Source organism: Tachyglossus aculeatus, chromosome 21 (assembly GCF_015852505.1).
Source record: "Tachyglossus aculeatus isolate mTacAcu1 chromosome 21, mTacAcu1.pri, whole genome shotgun sequence".
Lineage (NCBI taxonomy): Eukaryota > Metazoa > Chordata > Mammalia > Monotremata > Tachyglossidae > Tachyglossus > Tachyglossus aculeatus.
The window spans coordinates 46,357,256-46,379,673 of record NC_052086.1 but is presented as its reverse complement, the minus strand read 5'-3'; the positions used below and the strand labels follow the sequence as shown (position 1 = coordinate 46,379,673).

The window sequence follows — 22,418 nt, the reverse complement described above, 5'->3', positions numbered from 1 at the left end:
GAGCCAATCCACATTCTCATCCAGTCAGCGGGGAGAACAGGTGCAGCCCCTGTGGCCACTGTTGTCTCTGGTATGGCAGCACATCCTCATCCTCCTTTCCACTTTCTAGCTGCCCCTCAGTTGGAACTCCACTCTTCCTCCTGCTCTTACCTTTTGTAGTTAATTTCTATGTCTCCCTTGCTTCTCCCATTAGATGGTGAACTCCTTGAGGGCAGGGCCTGCACTCTCTACTCAATATCCTCCAGAGCTTAGAACAGTATTTTGCCCACAGTAAGTACCCACTCATTAAAGGCCACTGACTGATCAATCTCCAAGTCTCACCTGACCCCTCCCCACTCCCTCCACCCATGCTCTCTCTCCATGAACACACGCCCAGGTGCTCAGGGAGACCTGCTTCCGATGGCCTCTTCTCCGGCAGGGACTGTCTCTGTATGTTGCCAACTTGTACTTCCCAAGCGCTTAGTACAGTGCTCTGCACACAGTAAGCACTCAATAGATACGATTGATTGATTGATTCCCCCAGTGACCCTGTCCCCTGGCAACAGCTGGTTGCTGACCACCCCACCGCCCCCAGACCACCCAGTGTTTGCCAGCACTTTGTCCCCGCCAGGACACTCATCCCCAGCTCCAATCGGGAAGGACAACTGGGCCCCCAACTTCCAATGAAAACAACGAAGCTGGAGATGTGATCCCCAGCCCGAAGCTGCGGTTTTTCCCATCTTATTTGTTTGATTGGAGGGTCAGACCCGGGCGTGGGGAGGGACAGTGCAGAGGGAGAAAGGGGACCCAGCCCAGGCTCAGCCCCTGGAGTCCAGTTTTGAGCTGGTGCCGGAGGGAAGGCAGATCCCTCAAGCCCCAACCCAGTGACAAGGAGTTGGGGGAAGGGGAGCAGCCCACCCATCCGCCCTCTGGGATGTGGACACTTCTCCCTCCCCGAGTTGAGAGCCGACTCCAGCCCCAGTCCTGGTGGTTCAGAGCGGAAGACTGCCTGCCCACTGCTGGAGGCCAAAAGAGTCTGGCCTTTGTGTGTTTTGGGATGAGGCAGAGCTGCTGAGCAGAAGCCAGGGATAGGGAGAGTAGTCCTGGGGTGGTGTTGGCTTCAGTTCCCCGGCCCCAATCCTGGCTCCCAGTGGCCTGGGCAACCGGGAAAACAGTCCAGCTTGGAACCCACCATCCAAGCTCTCCTGGGGCCAGAGGGCTGGATGGGACTGGAGAATGGAGTAGGGAAGGAAGGATGGACAGTTGCGGAGGGGGTTTCTGGGAAGGGAAGAAGGTCTCATTCATACCAGTTGGAAGGGATGGGTGGTCCAGCCTGAAGCCTCTAATCCCATGATCCTCTGGGAGAGGAGGATCAGGTCCCAGCACCTGTGCAATGGAGTGGCACAGTGGTCCATTGTGGGGTGGTCCGGCCACTCGGTGTTTCCTCTCATCACCCCCGATCCTGTGGCGGGTGTGGCGGAGTCACATGTATGTATGTGTGTGGAGGAGGGGCAGGAGGAGGGGCAGGGGGCGAGACTTTCTACAGCAGCGTCACCGAGCAGATTCACCAGCTCTCCAGACCAGCTCCCCGGCGATGTAAGTCGCTTGGACATGCAGGGAGTCATCCAGCATGACGAAATCTGGGAGGGTAAAAGATGGGGGACCAGAGGAGTGATGATGGGCGGCTGGAGGGATGATGACAGAAGGCCCCTTCGCTGTCCAACACCACTGCAGAGCACATCTCCCACCCATCCCATCAGTGCCTCTCAATGCCCCCCTGCCCCGAGGCCTGCTCCCCCCACCCCGCAGCCCCCCGGCTCTACCTGCATCGGAGCCATAGTCTAAGGTCCCTTTTTGCTTCTCGATGCCGAGCAGTTGGGCAGGGTGCAGCGATGCAGCCTCCAGCGCCATCTCCACGCTGCAACCTGCGGGGAGGAGGGGAGACCCCGCTGGGCTGGGCTTCCCAGCCCCTGCACCGGCCCGCCGCCAGTGCCCCCCCCACGCACACCACCCCTGCCACTCATCCCAAATCAACCAGCAGTGTGTACTGAGTGCAGAGGATCATGGGTCCGGAACACTGTACTGAGCGAGACTCGACAGGCAGGGGCAGGAGCTCCGAGCCGCCTGCCCCTCCCTCAGTTCCCAGAGACGCCCAGCTCACCTGAGGCCTCCCGGAAATGGCGCACGCAGGCGTCCATGGTGGCTACACTGCCGCTCAATGTCTTCGTGCCTGGGGGTGGGAATGGGATGGGGGAGGGATCAGTTTAGGGTAAGGAAGCAGGAGGAGGAAGGGGAGTGGCAGGGGGGAAACAGTCCTTCTTAAGACTGTGAGCCCCGTGTGGGGCAAGGACTGTATTCGATCTGATTAACTTTATTTTAGCCGAGCACCAAGAACAGAGCTTGATACAGAGTACATGCTTAACAGATACCGTTAAAAAAAATAAAAAACAAAAGAACAGGACAAGTTGGGGGGAGAAAAGGAGGACAGACTGTGGGAGAAGAGATAGGTCCAGTTTCCTCAAGGTACATCACCTGGTCCCCAAAATACAACAATAATCATCATCACTACGGTATTTGTTAAGCTCTTACTATCTGCCAAGCACTGAACTAAGTGCTGGGATAGATACAAGATAATTGGGTAGGTCCAGCCCCTGTCCCACATGGGCGTCACAGTCCAAGTGGGAGGGACTTTCACCCTAGGCTGCGCAGCTTCTCTTCTGGACTGTAAGCTCACTGTGGGCAGGGAATTTGTCTTTTTTTATTGTGCACTGCACTCTCCTAAGCGCTTAGTACAGTGTTCTGCACACAGTAAGTGCTCAATAAATTTGATTGACTGACTGACAGAGAGAAGAGGCAGCCCAACAGGACACCTGGCCGCAAACGCCCCTGCTCCCCACAACCCACCGGCCGAACCCCATCCCCTTCCTCCCCACCACCCCAGCCTTCTCACCAGCTACAAAGGCGGTCAGTCCGTCCACTTCAACCACTTGCTGGCCCAGCGTGTGGCGTCCATTGCCCAGACCCATGGCCTGGATGGCATCTGTCACCAACACCAGCCCTGGGCGGGGGACACGCCCAGCCCCAGTCAGCGGGTCCCCCGACTTCCCCCTGTGCCCTGCCCCCTAGCCCTCCTCCACCCGGCAGGCGGCCCTCACCCTGGGGGTCAGCACGGTGGGCGATGCGCAGGGCTGCAGGGTTGGTATGGACTCCATCCGCGATCATGCCGTAGAACACCTGCCTCCCGGCAGGGATCCGCTCACTGGTCAGCAGCCCCACGATGCCAGGGTCTCGGTGGTGGAACTGGCACAGAGACCCAACAGGCAGGGTTGGGGGGACCCCACGGATGGGACGGGGGAGGGGGAGGGGGAGACACCCGGGGGCTTAGGGAGACCCTGGGGAGGGTAAAGCTCCAACAGGACAATCCGGGGTGGGGGGGGGTGGGGGGATGGAATGGTCAGCGGAGGTTACTCACGGGTAGCATGGCGTTGAAGAGGTGGGTGATGAAGGAAGCTCCCTGCAGCACAGCCTCCTCTGCCTCACGCAGGTTTGCCACGGAGTGACCTGGGGTTGGGGTTGCGGGGGGTGGGGTCGGGGTGGGGGGACTTTCAGGGAGACAGACAAGTCTGCACTTCCTCCTCCCCCAGCTGGGGAAAATCCAACCCTACCAGCTCCACCACTCATCCTGGGGTTGGTCCTGAGGCTCTGATCCTCCCACCCCGCCCAACTTGCCTTCCAAGAATGCCATAATAATAATAATAACATTTGTTAAGCGCTTACTATATACCAAGCACTGTTCTAAGTGCTGGGGGGATACAAGGTCATCAGGTTGTCCCACATGGGGCTCACGGTCTTAATCCCCATTTTCCAGATGAGGGAACTGAGGCACAGAGAAGTGAAGTGACTTGCCCAAAGTCACACAGCTGACAGGTGGCGGAGCCGGGATTAGAACCCATGACCTCTGACTCCCAAGCCCGTGCTCTTTCCTCTGAGCCACGCTGCTTCTCTATTTATTTTGCTTGTACATATTCACTATTCTATTTATTTTGTTGATGATGTGCATCTAGCTTTACTTCTATTTATTCTGATGACTTGACGCCTGTCCACATGTTTTATTTTGTTGTCTGTCTCCCCCTTCTAGACTGTGAGCCCGTTGTTGGGTAGGGACTGTTTCTATATGTTGCCAACTTGTACTTCCCAAGCGCTTAGTACAGTGTTCTGCACACAGTGAGCGCTCAATAAATACGAATGAATGAATGAAAAGGGAAGTGGTCCCCAAGGCAGCCTCAGGCGCCCCGCAAATCATCGCCTGTTACCGAGGGGGACTGGCCCACCCACATCCAGTCCCTGCCGGTTACCAAGCGAGAAGGAGTGTGGCTCAGTGGAAAGAGCCCGGGCTTTGGAGTCAGAGGTCATGGGTTAAAATCCCGACTCCGCCACATGTCTGCTGTGCGACCTTGGGCAAGTCACTTAACTTCTCTGCGCCTCAGTTACCTCATCTGTAAAATGGGGATTAAGACTGTGAGCCCCGCATGGGACAACTTGATCACCTTGTATCCTCACCAGCACTTAGAACAGTGCTCTGCACATAGTAAGTGCTTAACAAATGCCATTATTATTATTATTATTATTATCCAGTCCCTGCCCATCACCAAAGGAGACTGGCCCACCCCCACCCAGTCCCTGCCGGTTACCAAGGGAGACGCAGACTCCGTGGTTGGTCAGCGCACGGATGACCTCTCCACTGCGGTTGAGCTCGGGGGCCAGGGTGACGATGCGGACCGAATCCAGCTTTCCATAGGTGGCCAGCACATCCTGGAGGGCCCCACGGGTGAAGGAGCGGAGGCAGGACTCGGGGTGCGCACCCCGCTTTTCCCGGCTGATGAACGGCCCTTCCAGGTGCACTCCTGCGGGAGGGAGGGAGAAGGTGGGGCGCCAGGAGGCCAGGCCAGCTCGGCCCCAGAAAGGACAGAGGGAAGGCTTCCCCATCTAGACCAGAAGGACACTGTGGTCAAGCAACACGCCTACCAACTCCCCAAGCACTTAGTACAGTGCTCTACACACAATAAGCACTAATAAATACAATTGAATGACTGCAGTGCTTTGCACACAGTAAGCGCTCAATAAATATGACTGATTGACTAAGGAATGTGAGGAGCTGCAGCAGGAGAGGGGGAGGAGCAGAAATGCTATTTATGGAGCACCCCCTGTGGATGACACACCTTGGAAAGTTCCAGAGGAGGAGCCCCATCCCCAGCCCTCAGGCCATTTCTGCTCCAGAGGAGGAGGAGGATCTCCGAAGAGGGAGACGTGAGAGGGGGCTGAGGGAGGAGGAGGAACAGAGGGGTTCGCTGCCACTCACCAAGGACCCCTGCCCCGTGGGGGCCGCCGCGGCTCACCTGGATCTGAGGAAGCACCTGGAGGTTGGGGGTGGGGAGGGCGACAGGGATGGGCAATTACCACCACCAGGGTCAGCTCTCCTGTCCATGAGTGCCCACCCTCCCAGGGGAACTTTGAGAAAGCACCACAGTCTCGTGGAAAGAGCCCAGGACCGGGAGTCAGAAGATCTAGGCTCTAATCCTGGCTCATGGGACTTTGGACACGTCACTTCGCTGGGCCTGTTTCCTCATCTGTAAAGTTGGGGACTGAATGTCTTGTTCTCCCTCCTACTTAGACTGTGAGCCCTAAGGGGGACAGGGACTGAGCCTGACCTGGTTAGCTTGCATCTACCCCAGAGCTTAGTACAGTGCTTGAAACATAGTAAGCACTTAAATACCACTATTATTACTGTAATTGTTATTCTGTCCTTCTTGCCAAATCCAATGGCTCCTACTCTATTCTAATCCTCCCTGACCTCTCAAATACCTTCGACTGTGGACCACCACCTTCTCCTCAACACGCTATCCAACCATGGCTTCACAGACTCCACCCTCTCCTGGTTCCCCTCTTACCTCTCCAGCCATTCACTCTCAGTCTCCTTTGCAGGCTCTTCCTCCCCCTCCCAACCCCTTACTAGAGGGGTTCCTCAAGGGTAAGTTCTTAGTCCCCTTCTGTTCTCTATCTACACTCACTCCCTTGGTGAACTCATTCGCTCCCACGGCTTCAACTATCATCTCTACGCTGATGACACCCAAATCTACATCTCCACCCCTGTTCTCTCTCCCTCCCTCCAGGCTCGTATCTCCTCCTGCCTTCAGGACATCTCCATCTGGATGTCTGCCCGTCATCTAAAACTCAACATGTCCAAGACTGAGCTCCTTATCTTCCCTCCAAAACCCTGTCCTCTCCCATCACTGTAGACGGCACTACCATCCTTCCCATCTCACAAGCCCGTTGCAACCTTGGTGTCATCCTCGACTCCTCTCTCTTTCACCCCACACAACCAATCTGTCACCAAAACCCACTGGTCTCACCTCCACAACCTCAAAGTCCGCCCTTTCCTCTCCATTCAAACTGCTACTTTGCTGGTTCAATCTCTCATCCTATTCCGACTGGATACCTGCAACAGCCTCCTTTCTGATCTCCCATCCACCTGTCTTTCCCCGCTTCAGTCTATACTTCACTCTGCTGCCCGGAATATCTTTGTACAGAAACGCTCTGGGCATGTTACTCCCCTCCTCAAAAATCTCCAGTGGTTGCCTATCAACCTTTGAATCAAGCAAGAACTCCTCACTCTCGGCTTCAAGGCTGTCCATCCCCTCACCCCCTCCTACCTCACTTCCCTTCTCTCCTTCTCCAGCCCAGCCCACACACTCCTCTCCTCTGCCGCTAACCTCCTCACTGAGCCTCATTCTCTCCTGTCCCGCCGTCGACCCCCATGTCCTACCTCTGGCCTGGAATGCCCCCCCTCCACACATCTGCTAAACTAGCTCTCTTCCTCCCTTCAAAGCCCTACTGAGAGCTCACCTCCTCCAGGAAGCCTTACCAGACTGAGTCCCCCACTTTTTCCTCTCCTCCTCCCCACTGCCCATCCCCTGCCCTCTTCCTCCCCCCACAGCACTTGTATATATTTGTATTTGTACATATTTATTACTCTATTTTATTTGTACATATTTACTACTCTATCTTATTAATGACGTGTATATAGCTATAATTCTATTTATTCTGATGGTATTAACACCTGTCTACTTGTTTTGTTGTCTGTCTCCCCCTTTTAGACTGTGAGCCCGTTGTTGGGAGGGGACCGTCTCTATATGTTGCTTATTTGTACTTCCCAAGTGGTTAGTACAGTGCTCTGCACACAGTAAGCAGTCAATAAATACGATTGAATGAATGAATGAATAAATTCTCACTAGCTTTGGGCTTGCAGGACACTAGCGCAAAGAGAGTCGTAGCCTGAAAAGAGGGGGAACTTGGCCCAACTCCCTAATCCCAGCACTGAGAAGCGGCATTCCCTAATGGAAAAAGAACGGTCCAGGGGGTCAGAGGATTTGGAGTCTAATCACAGCTCTACCTCGTGCCTGCTGTGTGACCTTGGGCAAGTTATTTCACTTCTCTGTGCCTCAGTTTCATCATCTGCAAAATGGAGATTCAATACCCGTTCTCCCTCCTACATAGGCCTTGAACCCGAGGTGGGACCTGATTATCCTGTATCTACCCCAGCGCTTAGTACAGTGCTTGGCACATAGTAAGCACTTAAATTCCACAATTTTCACTATTGTTTTTGAGTTCAGTGCTGGGGCAGTTCCAAGGTAATCAGGTTGGACACAGTCCCTGTCTCCCATAGGGTTCACAATTGGAGAGGGAGGGACAGAAGCGATCTTTTCAGCATTTCACAGAGGAAGAGACTGAGGTCCAGAGAGGTTCCGTGCCTGGCTTGAGGCCAGGAGCAGAGCTGGGACTAGAACTCAGATCACCCAACTCCGAGCCCAGGGATCTTTCCACTAGGCCACACTGCCTCCAGAAAGACCTGAAAGGGGAAAGCCCAAAAGAAGGCTACCTGGCCAAGTGGCTAGGAATCAGCCAGTAGCAAGCCCAGTGAGCACCTACTGAGTGTGGAGCACAGCGGAGGGTAGAGACATGTTCCCTACCTTCAAAGAGCTTACATTCTAGTAGGGAAAACAAAGGGCTGGAAATTATTTTCAATTCACGGGAATGGGATGAAAATCAAAGATACACCTAGAGTAATTAATCAATCAATGGTATTTGTTGAGCACTTACTGCATGTAGAGCACTGTACTAAGCACTTGGGGGACCCGCTCCCTGCCTACAAGGAGCTTACAATCTAGAGGAGGAGATAGACCTTAAAATAAATTATTGATACTGCCAAGAGTGCTGTGGGGGTAGGGTGAATATCAAATGCTTAAAGGAGTAGCGAGAGTAAGGAAAGAAAGAATCAATGAGAGGGACACAGACATTTATTGGTGCTGAAATACAATTGATCAATTGATTGATTGAAGACGGGCTCATGGTCATCAGTGTTAAGGGGGATGGGGCTGGGAGGAGCAAGCCAGGAGTGGTGGAAAACCATCAGGGAACGCTTCCAGGAGGAGATGAGCTTTTGGGAAGAAGATGGGAAAGGGATCCAGGACAGAGGCTTGTGGGGTCCCCACAGTTGGCAGATCATCATCATCATCAATCGTATTTGTTGAGCGCTTACTGTGTGCAGAGCACTGTACTAAGCACTTGGGAAGTACAAATTGGCAACATATAGAGACAGTCCCTACCCAACAGTGGGCTCACAGTCTAAAATGGGGAGACAAAACCAAACATACTAACAAAATAAAATAAATAGAATAGATATGTACAGGTAAAATAAATAAATAAATAGAGTAATATTTAAAAATAAATAGGCAGATGAGGAATGGGGGAGAATCCAGAAAGGTGCTGGAGAAGGTGCAGTTGGTGAAGTAGGAGGAAAGCCAGGTGAGGACTTTGTGGGTGAAACCATGGCTGGACAGGGTTTTCAGGAGAAAGGGGGCCGAGAGACTGAGGAGGACGGAATGGAGCCCCTTGGACTTGGCTATGAGACGGTCATCAGAGACCTTGGAGAGGGTGGTGTCGATGGAGCAAAGGGGGCCACAGCTTAAGAGGGGAGCTGGGGGAGAAGTCAGAGAGGAGGCAGATAATACCTCCCCCAACTCTTCAAAATCCTCCCAAGGTTGTCTCAATCATCAGTCATCATCATCATCCACGGTATTATTTGAGCACTGTTTGAGCACTATTTGAGCACTAAGCGCTTGGGAGAGTACACTGCGAAAGAGTTGTTAGGCATGTTCCCTGCCCACAATGAGCTTACAGGCTAGAGGTGGAGACAAACATTAATATAAATAAATAATTTACAATAACATACAAGGTATGCACATAAGTGCTGTGGGGCTCCTCTCTCTATCAAATCAACACTCCAGATCTTCAGCTCTAAGGCACTCACTCCTTCAACTGCCAACTTGTACTTCCCAAGCGCTTAGTGCAGTGCTCTGCACACAGTAAGCGCTCAATAAATACGATTGATTGATTGATTGATTCAACTCTCTCCCACTATACCGTAAGTTTCTTGAGGGCAAGACTCACTTTACTGACATTCTCCATCCTACTTACCAATCATATTTATTGAGCGCTTACTAAGTGCAGAGCACTGTACTAAGTGCTCAATCAATCATGTTTATTGAGCACTTACTCTGTGCAGAGCACTGTACTAAGCACAGAACAGAATTAGCGGTCACGTTCCCTGCCCACAGCAAGCTTCCAGTCAAAAGGGGAAGGCAGGCATTAACATGAATAAATTATTTATAATACATTATTTAAAGATATGAATATAAGTCCTCTCTTCTCTCACCACACCCCAGCCTGTACAATTTACTCCTCTCAAAGCAACCTACTCAGGGTGCCCCAATCCTCGTCTCTCCTGTGACACACTGCTTGCACACCCCCTACCTCCGTCTGGAACTCCCTCTCTCCGCACATCATCATCATCATCAATCGTATTTATTGAGCGCTTACTGTGTGCAGAGCACTGTACTAAGCGCACATCCGGCTGACTGCTGCTCTCGCCATATTTCAAGCCTTCCTGGAATCACATCTCTGGGGAAGGAGGAGTGGAGGGGAGAAGAGAGGGCCTTCCCTCATCAATGCTTCATCTTCTTCCCTCCCATCCCTTCACTGCCCACCGTCACTTCAGCACTTCCCATCACCTAAATACTGGGTACTCTCACTGATGTAATAATCATAATAATAATTTTGGTATTTGTTAAGTGCTTACTATGTGCCAGGAGCGTGGCTTAGTGGAAAGAGCACGGGTTTAGGAGTCAGAGGTCCCACCTCTACCACTTGTCAGCTGCATGACTTTGGGCAGGTCACTTAACTTCTCTGGGCCTCAGTTCCCTCATCTGTAAAATGGGGATTAAGACTGTGAGTCCCGTGTGGGACAACCTGATTATCTTGTATCTACCCCAGCGCTTAGAACGGTGCTTGGCACATAGCAAGCGCTTAACAAATACCATCATTATGGAGAAACAGTGTGGCTCAGTGGAAAGAGCAGGGGCTTTGGAGTCAGAGATCATGGGGTCAAATGCCGACTCCGCCAACTGTCAACTGTGTGACTTTGGGCAAGTCACTTAATCAATCAATCAATCAATCAATCGTATTTATTGAGCGCTTACTGTGTGCAGAGCACTGTACTAAGCGCTTGGGAAGTACAAGCTGGCAACAAGGGACAAGGGAAGCAGTGTTGCTCAGTGGAAAGAGCCCGGGCTTTGGAGTCAGAGGTCGTGGGTTCAAATCCCGGCTCCGCCACTTGTCAGCTGTGTGACTTTGGGGGAGTCACCTCACTTCTCTGGGCCTCAGTTCCCTCATCTGCAAAATGGGGATGAAGACTGGGAGCACCCCGTGGGACAACCCGATTACCTTGTATCTACCCCAGCGCTTAGAACAGTGCTTTGCACACAGTAAGTGCTTAACAAATACCAATATTATCATTATTATTATTATTATTATTACATAGCAGGCCTGGAGTTGGCCAGGGCCGGAACCCTGGTTAACTTAACTTCTCTGTGCCTCAGTTCCCTCATCTGTAAAATGGGGATTAAAACTGTGAGCCCCCCGTGGGACAATCCCATCACCTTGTAACCTCTCCAGTGCTTAGAACAGTGCTTTGCACATAGTAAGCGCTTTACAGATACATTATTACTATTATTACTAGTAGTGGAAGCAGCGTGGTTTAGCAGAAAGAGCACGTCATGGGTTCTAATCCCGGCTCTGCCACTTGTCAGCTGTGTGACTTTGGGCAAGTCACTTAACTTCTCTGTGCCTCTGTTACCTCACCTGTAAAATGGGGATTAAGACTGTGAGCCCCATGTGGGACAACCTGATTACCTTGTATCTACCCCAGTGCTTAGAACAGTGCTTGGGACATAGTCAGAGCTTAAGAAATATCATCGTTATTATTATTACTAATTGCTGGGGTGGATACAAGCAAATCAGATTGGACGCAGTCCCTGTCCCACGTGCGGCTCACAGTCTTGATCCCCATTTTACAGACAGGATAACTGAGGCTCAGAGAAGTTAAGTGACTTGTCCAAGGTCACACGGTGGACAAGTGACAGAGCCAGGATTAGAACCCATGACCTTCTGACCCCCAGGCTCATGCTCTATATCCATTACGCCACACTGCTTCTACTTAGACTGTCACCACTCCCTATCTATAATTGATTTCAGTGTCTATCACTCCCACTACATTGGAAGGTCCTTGAGGGCAGGGATCGGGTTTCCTAATTCCGCTGAACTCTCCTAAGCACTTAGTATAGTGTTCTGCTCAGAGAAATGCGCAATAAATACTATTGATAGATTAGCACGTAATCCATCTGAGAAACCTGAAGAAGCAGATGGTCTTGTGGAAAGAGCACAGAGGTAGGAATCAGGAGACCTGGGTTCTTATCCCAGCTCTAGCACGTTGCCTGCTGTATGACTTTTAGACTGTGAGCCCACTGTTGGGTAGGGACTGTCTCTCTATGTTGCCAATTTGTACTTCCCAAGCGCTTAGTACAGTGCTTTGCACATAGTAAGCGCTCAATAAATACGATTGATGATGATGATGATGACTTGGGGCAGGCCACTTCATTTCTCTGGGCTTCAGTTTCCTTATCGGTAAAGTTGGGGGTTAAATACCTTTTTTTTTTGTTTTTTTTTTAAATCATCAATCGTATTTATTGAGCCCTTACTATGTGCAGAGCACTGTACTAAGCGCTTGGGAAGTACAAATTGGCAACATATAGAGACAGTCCCTACCCAACAGTGGGCTCACAGTCTAAAAGTCTAATGGCATTTAGTAGGAGCTTACTATGTGCCGGGCACTGTACTGAGTGCTGGAGTAGGTACAAACTAATCAGGTTGGGCCCAATCCCTGTCCCACAGGGGGTTTACAGTCTTAATCTCCTTTTTACAGATGAGCTAAGGCCCAGAGAAGTGAAGTGACTTACTAAGGTCACCCAGCAGGAAAATGGCAGAGTAGCAATGGTAATCCTGCATTTATCAGGAGCTTACTATGTGCCAGGCACTGTACTGAGTGCTGGAGTAGGTACAAACTAATCAGGTTGGGCCCAATCCCTGTCCCACAGGGGGTTTACAGTCTTAATCTCCTTTTTACAGATGAGCTAACTAAGGCCCAGAGAAGTGAAGTGACTTACTAAGGGTCACCCAGCAGGCAAGTGGCAGAGTAGCAATGGTAATCCTGGTTCTCTGACTCCCAGGCTTGGGCTTGGAATTTCCATTAGGCCATGCGGCTTCTCCCTTCCCCTTAGACTGTGAGTCCTAAGTGGGGTAGGCATGTGTCTGATCTGATTCTTCTGTGTCTTCCACTCAGTGTTTAGCAGACAGCACTTGAATCCCCCTCCCTTCTCTCCTTCTCCAGCCCAGCCCGCACCCTCCGCTCCTCTGCCGCTAACCTCCTCACTGCGCCTCGTTCTTGCCTGTCCCACCGTCGACCCCCGGCCCACATCCTCTCCCTGGCCTGGAATGCCCCCAATCCCTCCGCACATCCGCCAAGCTAGCTCTCTTCCTCCCTTCAAATCCCTACTGAGAGCTCACTTCCTCCAGGAGGCCTTCCCAGACTGAGCCCCCCTTTTCCTCTCCTCTTCCTCATCCCCCTGCCCTACCTCCTTCCCCTCCCCACAGCACGTGGCTCAGTGGAAAGAGCACGGGCTTTGGAGTCAGAGGTCATGGGTTCGAATCCCAGCTCTGCCACATGTCTGCTGTGTGACCTTGGGCAAGTCACTTAACTTCTCTGAGCCTCAGTTACCTCATCTGTAAAATGGGGATTAAGACTGTGAGCCCCACGTGGGACAACCTGATCACTTTGTATCCCCCCAAGTGCTTAGAACAGTGCTTTGCACATAGTAAGCGCTTAACAAATGCCAACATTATTATTATTAGTACAGATTTATTACTCTATTTTACTTGTAAATATTTACTATTCTATTTATTTTGTTAATGATGTGCATCTAGCGTTATTTCTATTTATTCTGATGACTTGACACCTGTCCACGTTTTGTTTTATTGTCTGTCTGTCTCCCCCTTCTAGAGTGTGAGCCCACGTGGCTCAGTGGAAAGAGCCCGGGCTTTGGAGTCAGAGGTCATGGGTTCAAATCCCGGCTCCACCAATTGTCAGCTGTGTGACTTTGGGCAAGTCACTTCACTTCTCTGTGCCTCAGTTACCTCACCTGTAAAATGGGGATTATGACTGTGAGCCCCCCGTGGGACAACCTGGTCACCTTGTAACCTCCCCAGCGCTTAGAACAGTGCTTTGCACATAGTAAGTGCTTAATAAATGCCATTCTTATTATCCTTATTATTCTTATTATTATTATATGTTGTCAACTTGTACTTCCCAAGCACTTAGTGCAGTGCTCTGCACACAGTAAGCGCTCAATAAATATGATTGAATGAATGAATGATTATTATTATTATTATTATTATGAGCTGGGGCAGTGAAATGAGGTGATAGCTGGAGGGGGCAGTGGGATCCTGAGAGGGCTTTTCAGTGAGGGGAAAGAGGCTTGAGAGAGAACAATTAAAGATGGTGATGGGGTTGTCTGTGACGTTGTTGTGGGCAGGGAACACGTCTGCCAACTCTGTTGTACTGTACTCTCTCAATCACTTGGTACAGAGAAGCAGCGTGGCTCAGTGGAAAGAGCCCAGGCTCTGGAGTCAGAGGTCATGGGTTCAAATCCCAGCTCTGGCAATTGTCAGCTGTGTGACTTTGGGCAAGTCACTTCACTTCTCTGGGCCTCAGTTACCTCATGTGTAAAATGGGGATGAAGACAGTGAGCCCCACGTGGGACAACCTGATCACCTTGTAACCTCCCCAGCGCTTAGAACAGTGCTTTGCACATAGTAAGCTCTTAATAAATGCCATCATTATTATTATTATTACTACAGTACTCTGCACATAGTGCTCAATAAATAACATTGAGGATAATGATTGAGAACGGACAAGCCTCCGTGTTGGGATCTTCAGAACGGAGACTCGATGTGGAAGAGTTGGTTCTAGTGCCAGTGACTTGCTCACCCTCTCTCATCCCTGCCTGATGTTTTCCCGCTGGGACCCAGGGGGCAATGGCTACTTTAGTGACTGTCTCTGCTAGAATGAAAGCTCCCTGAGATCAGGGTTCATGTTAAGCGCTTAGCACAGTGCTCTGCACAAAGTAAGCACTCAATAAGATTGAATGAAATATGACTGAATTAATGTGCACTAACTTTACTGTCCTCTCCCAAGTGCTTAGTACAGTGCTCTGCACACAGTAAGCACTCAATAAACAAGATTGAATGAAATACGATTGAATTAATGTGCACTAACTTTACTGTCCTATCCCAAGTGCTTAGTACAGTGCTCTGCACACACAGTAGATGCTCAGGAAATTCCACTGAATGATCGAGTAGATAAGCAGAAGTGGTTCCAATCTAACTGACCAAACCATTTACGACTTGCCGGGAACGCTGGAGGTGTCTAAGTGTTGGGGCAGGTGAGGGGGGGGGGTTTTGACAGGCTCCTGGCCCCCAACCCCTGCACCATGTAGCATTTGCAGCCCCATGGGAAGCTGGGCTTCCATACTCTCTCTCGGGCAGAAGCATGGGTCAACAAGGACCTTGTTCTTCTTGCCTGCAGAGCCCCCCCCTTCCCCGACTGGTGTTCCCACCCCTACCCCAGCCCGTGGAAGGTCACGGGTGATCGGCTGTTTCCCGGCTCCAACCCGGCCCCAACCTCACCTTGTGGTAAACTTCTGGTGGAGAAGAGACCAGGGTCGGGCAGAATGAAGTGACCCCGTGGGCCAGGATCTTGTGGGCAACCAGGGCAACGCCTGTCCCCACATCTTCACTGGCCAGAGAGAAGTCCACCCCAAAGCCACCTGGAAGCACAGACAGAAAGTGACCTCCTCCTCCTCACCTCCCCTTCCTTCGATGCCCAAGCCCCCATGCCGTGCCCTGCCCCCTTCCCCGCCCCCCCAGTGCCCAGCCACCCCCTCTTCCTCCCCGCTTCCCCCGGTCACCATTGATCTGCACATCGATGAAGCCGGGGGCCAGGATGTGGCCCTCACAATCCAGCTGCCGGTCGGCCGAGGCCTTCTCCTCGAAGAACAGCTTCTCGGGATCCAGGATCCGGCCCCCCCGCACCCACAGGTCCTCTCTGCAGGGCAGAACTCAGCCAGGAACAGACCTCCTTCCTGTGCCCCTCGAGCAGAGTGGGGTCAGCCCTCCGACTCAGCTTGGCGCTTCTCCCCCTCACCCCTGGGCCCCTGCCGACCCTCCTTCCCCCGCCCTGCGCATCCCTGTGTATATGTACATATTTATTACTCTATTTATTTTACTTGTACATGTCTATTCTATTTATTTTATTTTGTTAATAAGTTTGGTTTTGTTCTCTGTCTTCCCCTCCCAGCCTGTGAGCCCACTGTTGGGCAGGGACCGTCTCTAGATGTTGCCAACTTGGACTTCCCAAGCGCTTAGTACAGTGCTCTGCCCACGGTAAGCGCTCCATAAATACGATCGATTGATTGACCGCCTCTAGATGCTGCCCACTTGGACTTCAGCATGGCTCAGTGGAAAGAGCCCGGGCTTTAGGGTCAGAGGTCAGGGGTTCAAATCCCGCCGATGGTCAGCTGTGTGACTTTGGACAAGTCGCTTACCTTCTCTGTGCCTCAGTCACCTCAACTGTCAAATGGGGATTAATGCGGTGAGCCCCCCGTGGGGCAAACTGATCACCTTGGAACCTCCCCAGCGCTTAGAACTTTGCACATAGTAAGCGCTTAACAAATGCCAACATTATTATTAGTAGCACAGTGCTCTGCACACAGTAAGCGCTCCCTAAATACGATTGATTGATTGATTGGTTGATCGATCTCTTCTGGTGGCGCCCGCCCTCCCCCCCCACCCCGGGCCCCGTCCGGACCTGAGCAGCGCGTGGTCCCTTAGGATCCTGCAGTTGATGAACTGGACGATGTGGGCGTCCATCACGGGCGCGTCGGCCGGCATCCTGGGGAGGGCGGCAGGGGGCGCCCCACCCACTGTTGGGTGGGGACCGTCTCCCTATGTTGCCGACTTGCACTTCCCAAGCGCTCAGTACAGTGCTCTGCACGCAGTGAGCGCTCAATAAGTACGACTGATTGATCGGTCGACCGCCGCCCGCCGCCGCAGCGCCGTCACGTGACCCCGCTCCTCAGCTGACCGGGGGCGGGGCTCCCTCCATCCCTCCGGCCACGTGACCCGGCCCGGGCCACGCCCCCTTTCCGCGCGGCCCAATGAGCGCCCGCCGCTCGGAAAGGGGCGGGGACATATCGGGGGAGGCCGGGAGGGGGCGCCCGCGAGGCCGGAACGGCCCGGGAAGTGAGGCGGGTGGGCTGCGCTTGGGGGCGCCGAGGCAGCTGACGAGGGACCGTCTCTATATGTTGCCAACTTGTACTTCCCAAGCGCTTAGTACAGTGCTCTGCACACAGTAAGTGCTCAATAAATACGATTGATTGATTGATTGATTGAAGGTGCTTCATGCTGCTGCCCGGATTATCTTTGTCCAGAAACGCTTTGGCCATGTCACTCCCCTCCTCAAAAATCTCCAGTGGCTACCAATCAATCTGCGCATCAGGCAGAAACTCCTCACCCTCGGTTTCAAGGCTGTCCATCCCCTCGCCCCCTCCTACCTCACCTCCCTTCTGTCCTTCTCCAGCCCAGCCCGCACCCTCCGCTCCTCCGCCGCTAATCTCCTCCCCGTACCTCGCTCTCGCCTGTCCCGCCATCGACCCCCCGGCCCACGTCCTCCCCCGGGCCTGGAATGCCCCCAATCCCTCTGCCCATCCGCCAAGCTAGCTCTCTTTCTCCCTTCAAGGCCCTGCTGAGAGCTCACCTCCTCCAGGAGGGCTTCCCAGACTGAACCCCTTCCTTCCTCTCCCCCTCGTCCCCCTCTCCATCCCCCCATCTTACCTCCTTCCCTTCCCCACAGCACCTGTATATATGTATAAATGTTTGTACATGTTTATTACTCTATTTATTTATTTATTTATTTATTTTATTTGTACATATCTATTCTATTTTTTTTATTTTGTTAGTATGTTTGGTTTTGTTCTCTGTCTCCCCCTTTTAGACTGTGAGCCCACTGTTGGGTAGGGACTGTCTCTATATGTTTCCAATTTGTACTTCCCAAGCGCTTAGTACAGTGCTCTGCACATAGTAAGCGCTCAATAAATACGATTGATGATTTATTTATTTTATTTGTACATATCTATTCTATTTATTTTATTTTGTTAGTATGTTTGGTCTTGTTCTCTGTCTCCCCCTTTTAGGCTGTGAGCCCACTGTTGGGTAGGGACTCTTTCTATATGTTGCCAATTTGTACTTCCCAAGCGCTTAGTGCAGTGCTCTGCACATAGTAAGCGCTCAATAAATACGATTGATGATGATTTATTGAGCGCTTACTGTGTGCAGAGCACTGGACTAAGCGCTTGGGAAGTACAAGTTGGCAACTTACAGAGACGGTCCCTACCCAACAGTTCCATCACGTCGCCCCTCCTCCCTCACCTCCCTTCTCTCCTTCTCCAGCCCAGCCCGCACCCTCCGCTCCCCTGCCGCTCACCTCCTCACTGAGCCTCGTTCTCACCTGTCCCGCCGTCGACCCCCGGCCCACGTCCTCCCCCGGGCCTGGAATGCCCTTCCTCTGCCCATCCGCCAAGCTAGCTCTCTTCCTCCCTTCAAGGCCCTACTGACAGCTCACCTCCTCCAGGAGGCCTTCCCAGACTGAGCCCCTTCCTTCCTCTCCCCCTCCCCCCTCCCCACAGCCCCTGTATATATGTTTGTGCAGATTTATTGCTCTATTTGTTTTACTTGTACATATTGACTATTCTATTTATTCTATTTTGTGACTATGTTTTGTTTCGTTGTCTGTCTCCCCCTTCTAGACTGTGAGCCCGCTGTTGGGTAGGGACCGTCTCTATATGTTGCCAACTTGGACTTCCCAAGCGCTTAGTACAGTGCTCTGCACACAGTAAATGCTCAATAAATACGATTGATTGATTGATTGCCCCGGAGCGGAGGGGAGCCCTCCAGAAGGGGGCTGGGGCGGGGGCTCCGGGGAGAAGCAGCGTGGCTCAGTGGAAAAGAGCATGGGCTTTGGAGTCAAATTCCAGCTCCGCCACTTGTCAGCTGTGTGACTTTGGGCAAGTCACTTCACTTCTCTGGGCCTCGGTTCCCTCATCTGTCAAATGGGGATGAAGACTGTGAGCCCCCAGGTGGGACAACCTCATGACCTTGCATCCCCCCAGCTCTTAGAACAGTGCTTTGCACATAGTAAGTGCTTAATAAATCAATCAATCGTATTTATTGAGCGCTTACTGTGTGCAGAGCACTGTACTAAGCGCTTGGGAAGTACAAGTTGGCAACATATAGAGACAGTCCCTACCCAACAGTGGGCTCACAGTCTGAAAGATAGTCTAATAAATGCCATCATTAATTAATTAACGGGGTTGGGGTGGGGGGGCTGGACTGGGGAGCGACGGGGCTCTAGTGGGACTGCCCTCCCCTTCCTCCCTCCCCCCCCCCCCCCAGGACCTGCGTTTGAAGGTCGGGGATGCGGATTGTCCCCCGCCCCCCATCCCATCCCATCCCGGCCCGAAGGGGCCTCGGTACCTGTTTCGGAGCGCAGCCGGGAGCAGGGGACAGGGAGGGCAGAGGCCACAGCCGATAAGACTGCGGGAAGGGGCAGGGCTGCAGGGCGGTTAAGACAAGTAAAATGCTGATGACCGTCATATTGTGCATGAATGTACAACCCGGGCTTGACAGGCTTGGAGTTTCAGAGTGCGAGGCAATAAAGTTTAATGGGAGGAGGGGGGAGAAGGAGGAGTTTGGGGAGGCCGAATCCTGTCCACAGACTGCTTGGACCCCCATCCAGGTCACCCCCCCCACCCCCACTCCAGAGCCCCTGGATTTCCCCGATTCATTTTCCAGTACCCTGAGCCGTAGCATCCCTTCAGCCAACTCGAGCCCTTTGGCTGCTGTACGCCCTTGGACGTGTCACTTAACTTCTCCGTGTCTCCAAAATACGAGCCCTTTAGCTGCTGTAGGACCTTGGACGTGTCACTTAACTTCTCCGTGTCTCCAAAATAATCCACGTATTTACACCAGAGCAGCACTCTCCTCACCTTTAAAGCATTAGAGAAGCAGCGTTGGCTCAGTGGAGAGGGCACGGGCTTTGGAGTCAGAGGTCATGGGTTCAAATCCCAGCTCCGCCACTGTCAGCTGTGTGACTTTGGGCAAGTCACTTGACTTCTCTGGGCCTCAGTTACCTCATCTGTAAAATGGGGATTAAGACTGTGGGCTCCCCCGTGGGACAACTTGATCAACCTCCCCAGCGCTTAGAACAGTGCTTTGCACATAGTAAGCGCTTAATAAATGCCACCAAAATTAAAAAAAAAATTATTGACACATCTCCTCCAAGAGGCCTTCCAGATTAAGCTCTCTTTATCCCAGCTTGCTCTCCCTTCTGTGTCATCTAGGCACTTTTATCTATGACCTTTGGGCATTTGATATTTGCCCCAACTGCACAGGACTTCTGTAATAATCATGGTAGTTAAGTGCTTACTGTGTGCCGGTCACTGTACTGTACATACCTTTAAATTACATATTATACATTATTTATATTAATGTCTGACTCGCCCTCTAGACTCTAAGCCCATTATGGGCAGGGAACATGTCTGCTAATTGTCGTCCTGTACTTTCCAAAGCAGTTCAGTGCTCTGCATGTAACAAGCACTAAATAAATATCCTTGATTGGTTGAGCACTCGGTCTGTGCAGAGCACTGGACTAAGCCCATGGGAAAATGTATTATAACAGAGTTGGTAGAAGTGATCCTTGCCTACAAGGAGCTTCCAGTCTACGGGGGGGCACAAACATTACAGATAGGGTATTTACATAAATGCTGTGGAACTGAGGTGAGTATTGACAAGCTTAAGAGGGTACACAAAGCCAATTGCATAGTTGATTCACAGGGGAGGAGGGTGGGTAGGGGAATTGAAGGTTTAGTCAGGGAAGGTCTTTTGAAGATGTGATTTTACTAGGGTTTTGAATGTGGAGAGAGTGGTGGACTGTCTGAAGGGGGAGGGAGTAAACAGAGCTAAAATACCTATTCTCCCTCAGGCTGTGAACCCCATGTGGGATAGGGACTGTCTGATCTGATTACAGTATATGTAGTCCAGTGCTTAGGAGAGGTTTTGGCACAATGTACGCATTTAAATATCACCAGTATTATGCCTTTATACTCGCCTCAGCTCTCTCTCTCTCTATATATATATATTTTATGTGTGACCACCCTAATTGTACGTTTTTATACGTCTCTCCAGAATGTAAGCTCCTTGTGGCAGGAAGCCACTTTGTACTTCCCAAATGCCTAGTGTATGCACCATACCAAGTAGGTACTCAAATACTATTGCTGCATATATTATAGAACTGTCTTTTTTATTTGAAAAAGACACCACAACTACTATGTACTTCACCTATGCGAGCATAGTAGTGGTGGTAATGGTATTTATTAAGTGCTTACTAAGCACTACAGAGCATCAGATTAGGGGCTGGGAAAGGACACACCATCCCTCCCTTGCGGGGTTCACAATCTAAAAATAAAAATGGCGAGAAGGGCCTGGCAACAGACACACAAGAAGAGATGAAACAGAACACTAAGAAAACAAAAGATGGGTAGGATACTGGAGCTGGAGGAGAAGAAACCAGGGTCCCCTAAGGTGGGGACCAAATTGGGATGCACAGAACCAGCCACATTAGGCACACAAAAAGGCTGACTTGCTGTCTTCCAACTGGGATGCGGCAATCTTGTAGCTTTAGTTTGACCGTGGCTTGAAGCACTTCCTCCACCCTCCCGGGTCAGCCTCAGCATGGTGCCCGCTCAGTGCCCGACCACCTGCTTGAACTGATGAATCTGGAGTGCCAACTGCCCTGCTCTGGGAACCCTCTGGCTAGGGCTTAACCACCAGCCCCATAAGCGCTTAGTACAGTGCTCTGCACATAGTAAGCGCTCAATGAATACGATTGATGATGATGATGATCCCTCAAATCCTGTTCAGGGAGGGCAGGATGGGAGGCTGGCACCTCCACTGGCCCCACTCACAGGCTGAGATGGCGGTGGCACTTGAATGATGATAGTATTTGTTAAGCGCTATGTGGGATGCGCTATGTAGGCCCTGCTGAGAGCTCACCTCCTCCAAGAGGCCTTCCCAGACTGAGCCCCTTCCTTCCTCTCCCCCTCGTCCCCCTCTCCATCCCCCCATCTTACCTCCTTCCCTTCCCCACAGCACCTGTATAGATGTATATATGTTTGTACATATTTATTACTCTATTTATTTTACTTGTACATATCTATTTATTTATTTTATTTTGTTAGTATGTTTGGTTTTGTTCTCTGTCTCCCCCTTTTAGACTGTGAGCCCACTGTTGGGTAGGGACTGTCTCTATATGTTGCCAATTTGTACTTCCCAAGCGCTTAGTACAGTGCTCTGCACATAGTAAGCGCTCAATAAATACGATTGATTGGGAGCAGCATGGCTTAGTGGAAAGAGCACAGGCTTGGGAGTCATAGGGTCATGGGTTCTAATCCCAGCTCCACCACTTATCAGCTGTGTGACTTCGGGCAAATCACTTCACTTCTCTGCACCTCAGTTACCTCATCAGTAAAAAGGGGGATTAAGACTGAGCCCCACATGGGACAACCCCATTACCTTGTATCTACCCCAGTGCTCGGCCCGTAAGCGCTTAAATACCATCAACACCACCAAGTGCAAAGCACTGTTCTAAGCACTTTCCATCCAGGCAGGCTTCTCCCCACTGCCCTCAGCTTCCCAAGTGAGCTGGGCCCAGTTAGTGTAAGGGAGCAGGGCAGTCCAGGTCCTGGGGCCAAGAGAGGCTACCCTGATTGGCACCAGAGAGCGAGCGCATCAGTGAGCTTCTGCATGGCCACTCCACA

The 22,418-nt window shown here is 51.6% G+C and overlaps 1 protein-coding gene across 1 annotated transcript; it reads right to left on the bottom strand.

Moving 5' to 3' along the window:
* Positions 1-646: 646 nt before the first annotated feature.
* Positions 647-16,522, bottom strand: AMDHD2 (amidohydrolase domain containing 2). Its single transcript, XM_038762259.1, has 11 exons — positions 16,355-16,522; positions 15,456-15,592; positions 15,175-15,314; positions 5,339-5,393; positions 4,671-4,883; positions 3,452-3,540; positions 3,135-3,279; positions 2,930-3,037; positions 2,141-2,209; positions 1,803-1,904; positions 647-1,619 (listed from the first exon to the last, which is right to left on the bottom strand). Exons 1-11 carry the CDS (start codon positions 16,435-16,437, stop codon positions 1,531-1,533), a joined length of 1,230 nt encoding a protein of 409 aa, XP_038618187.1. The 5' UTR covers positions 16,438-16,522; the 3' UTR covers positions 647-1,530.
* Between the last annotated feature and the right edge of the window lie 5,896 nt (positions 16,523-22,418).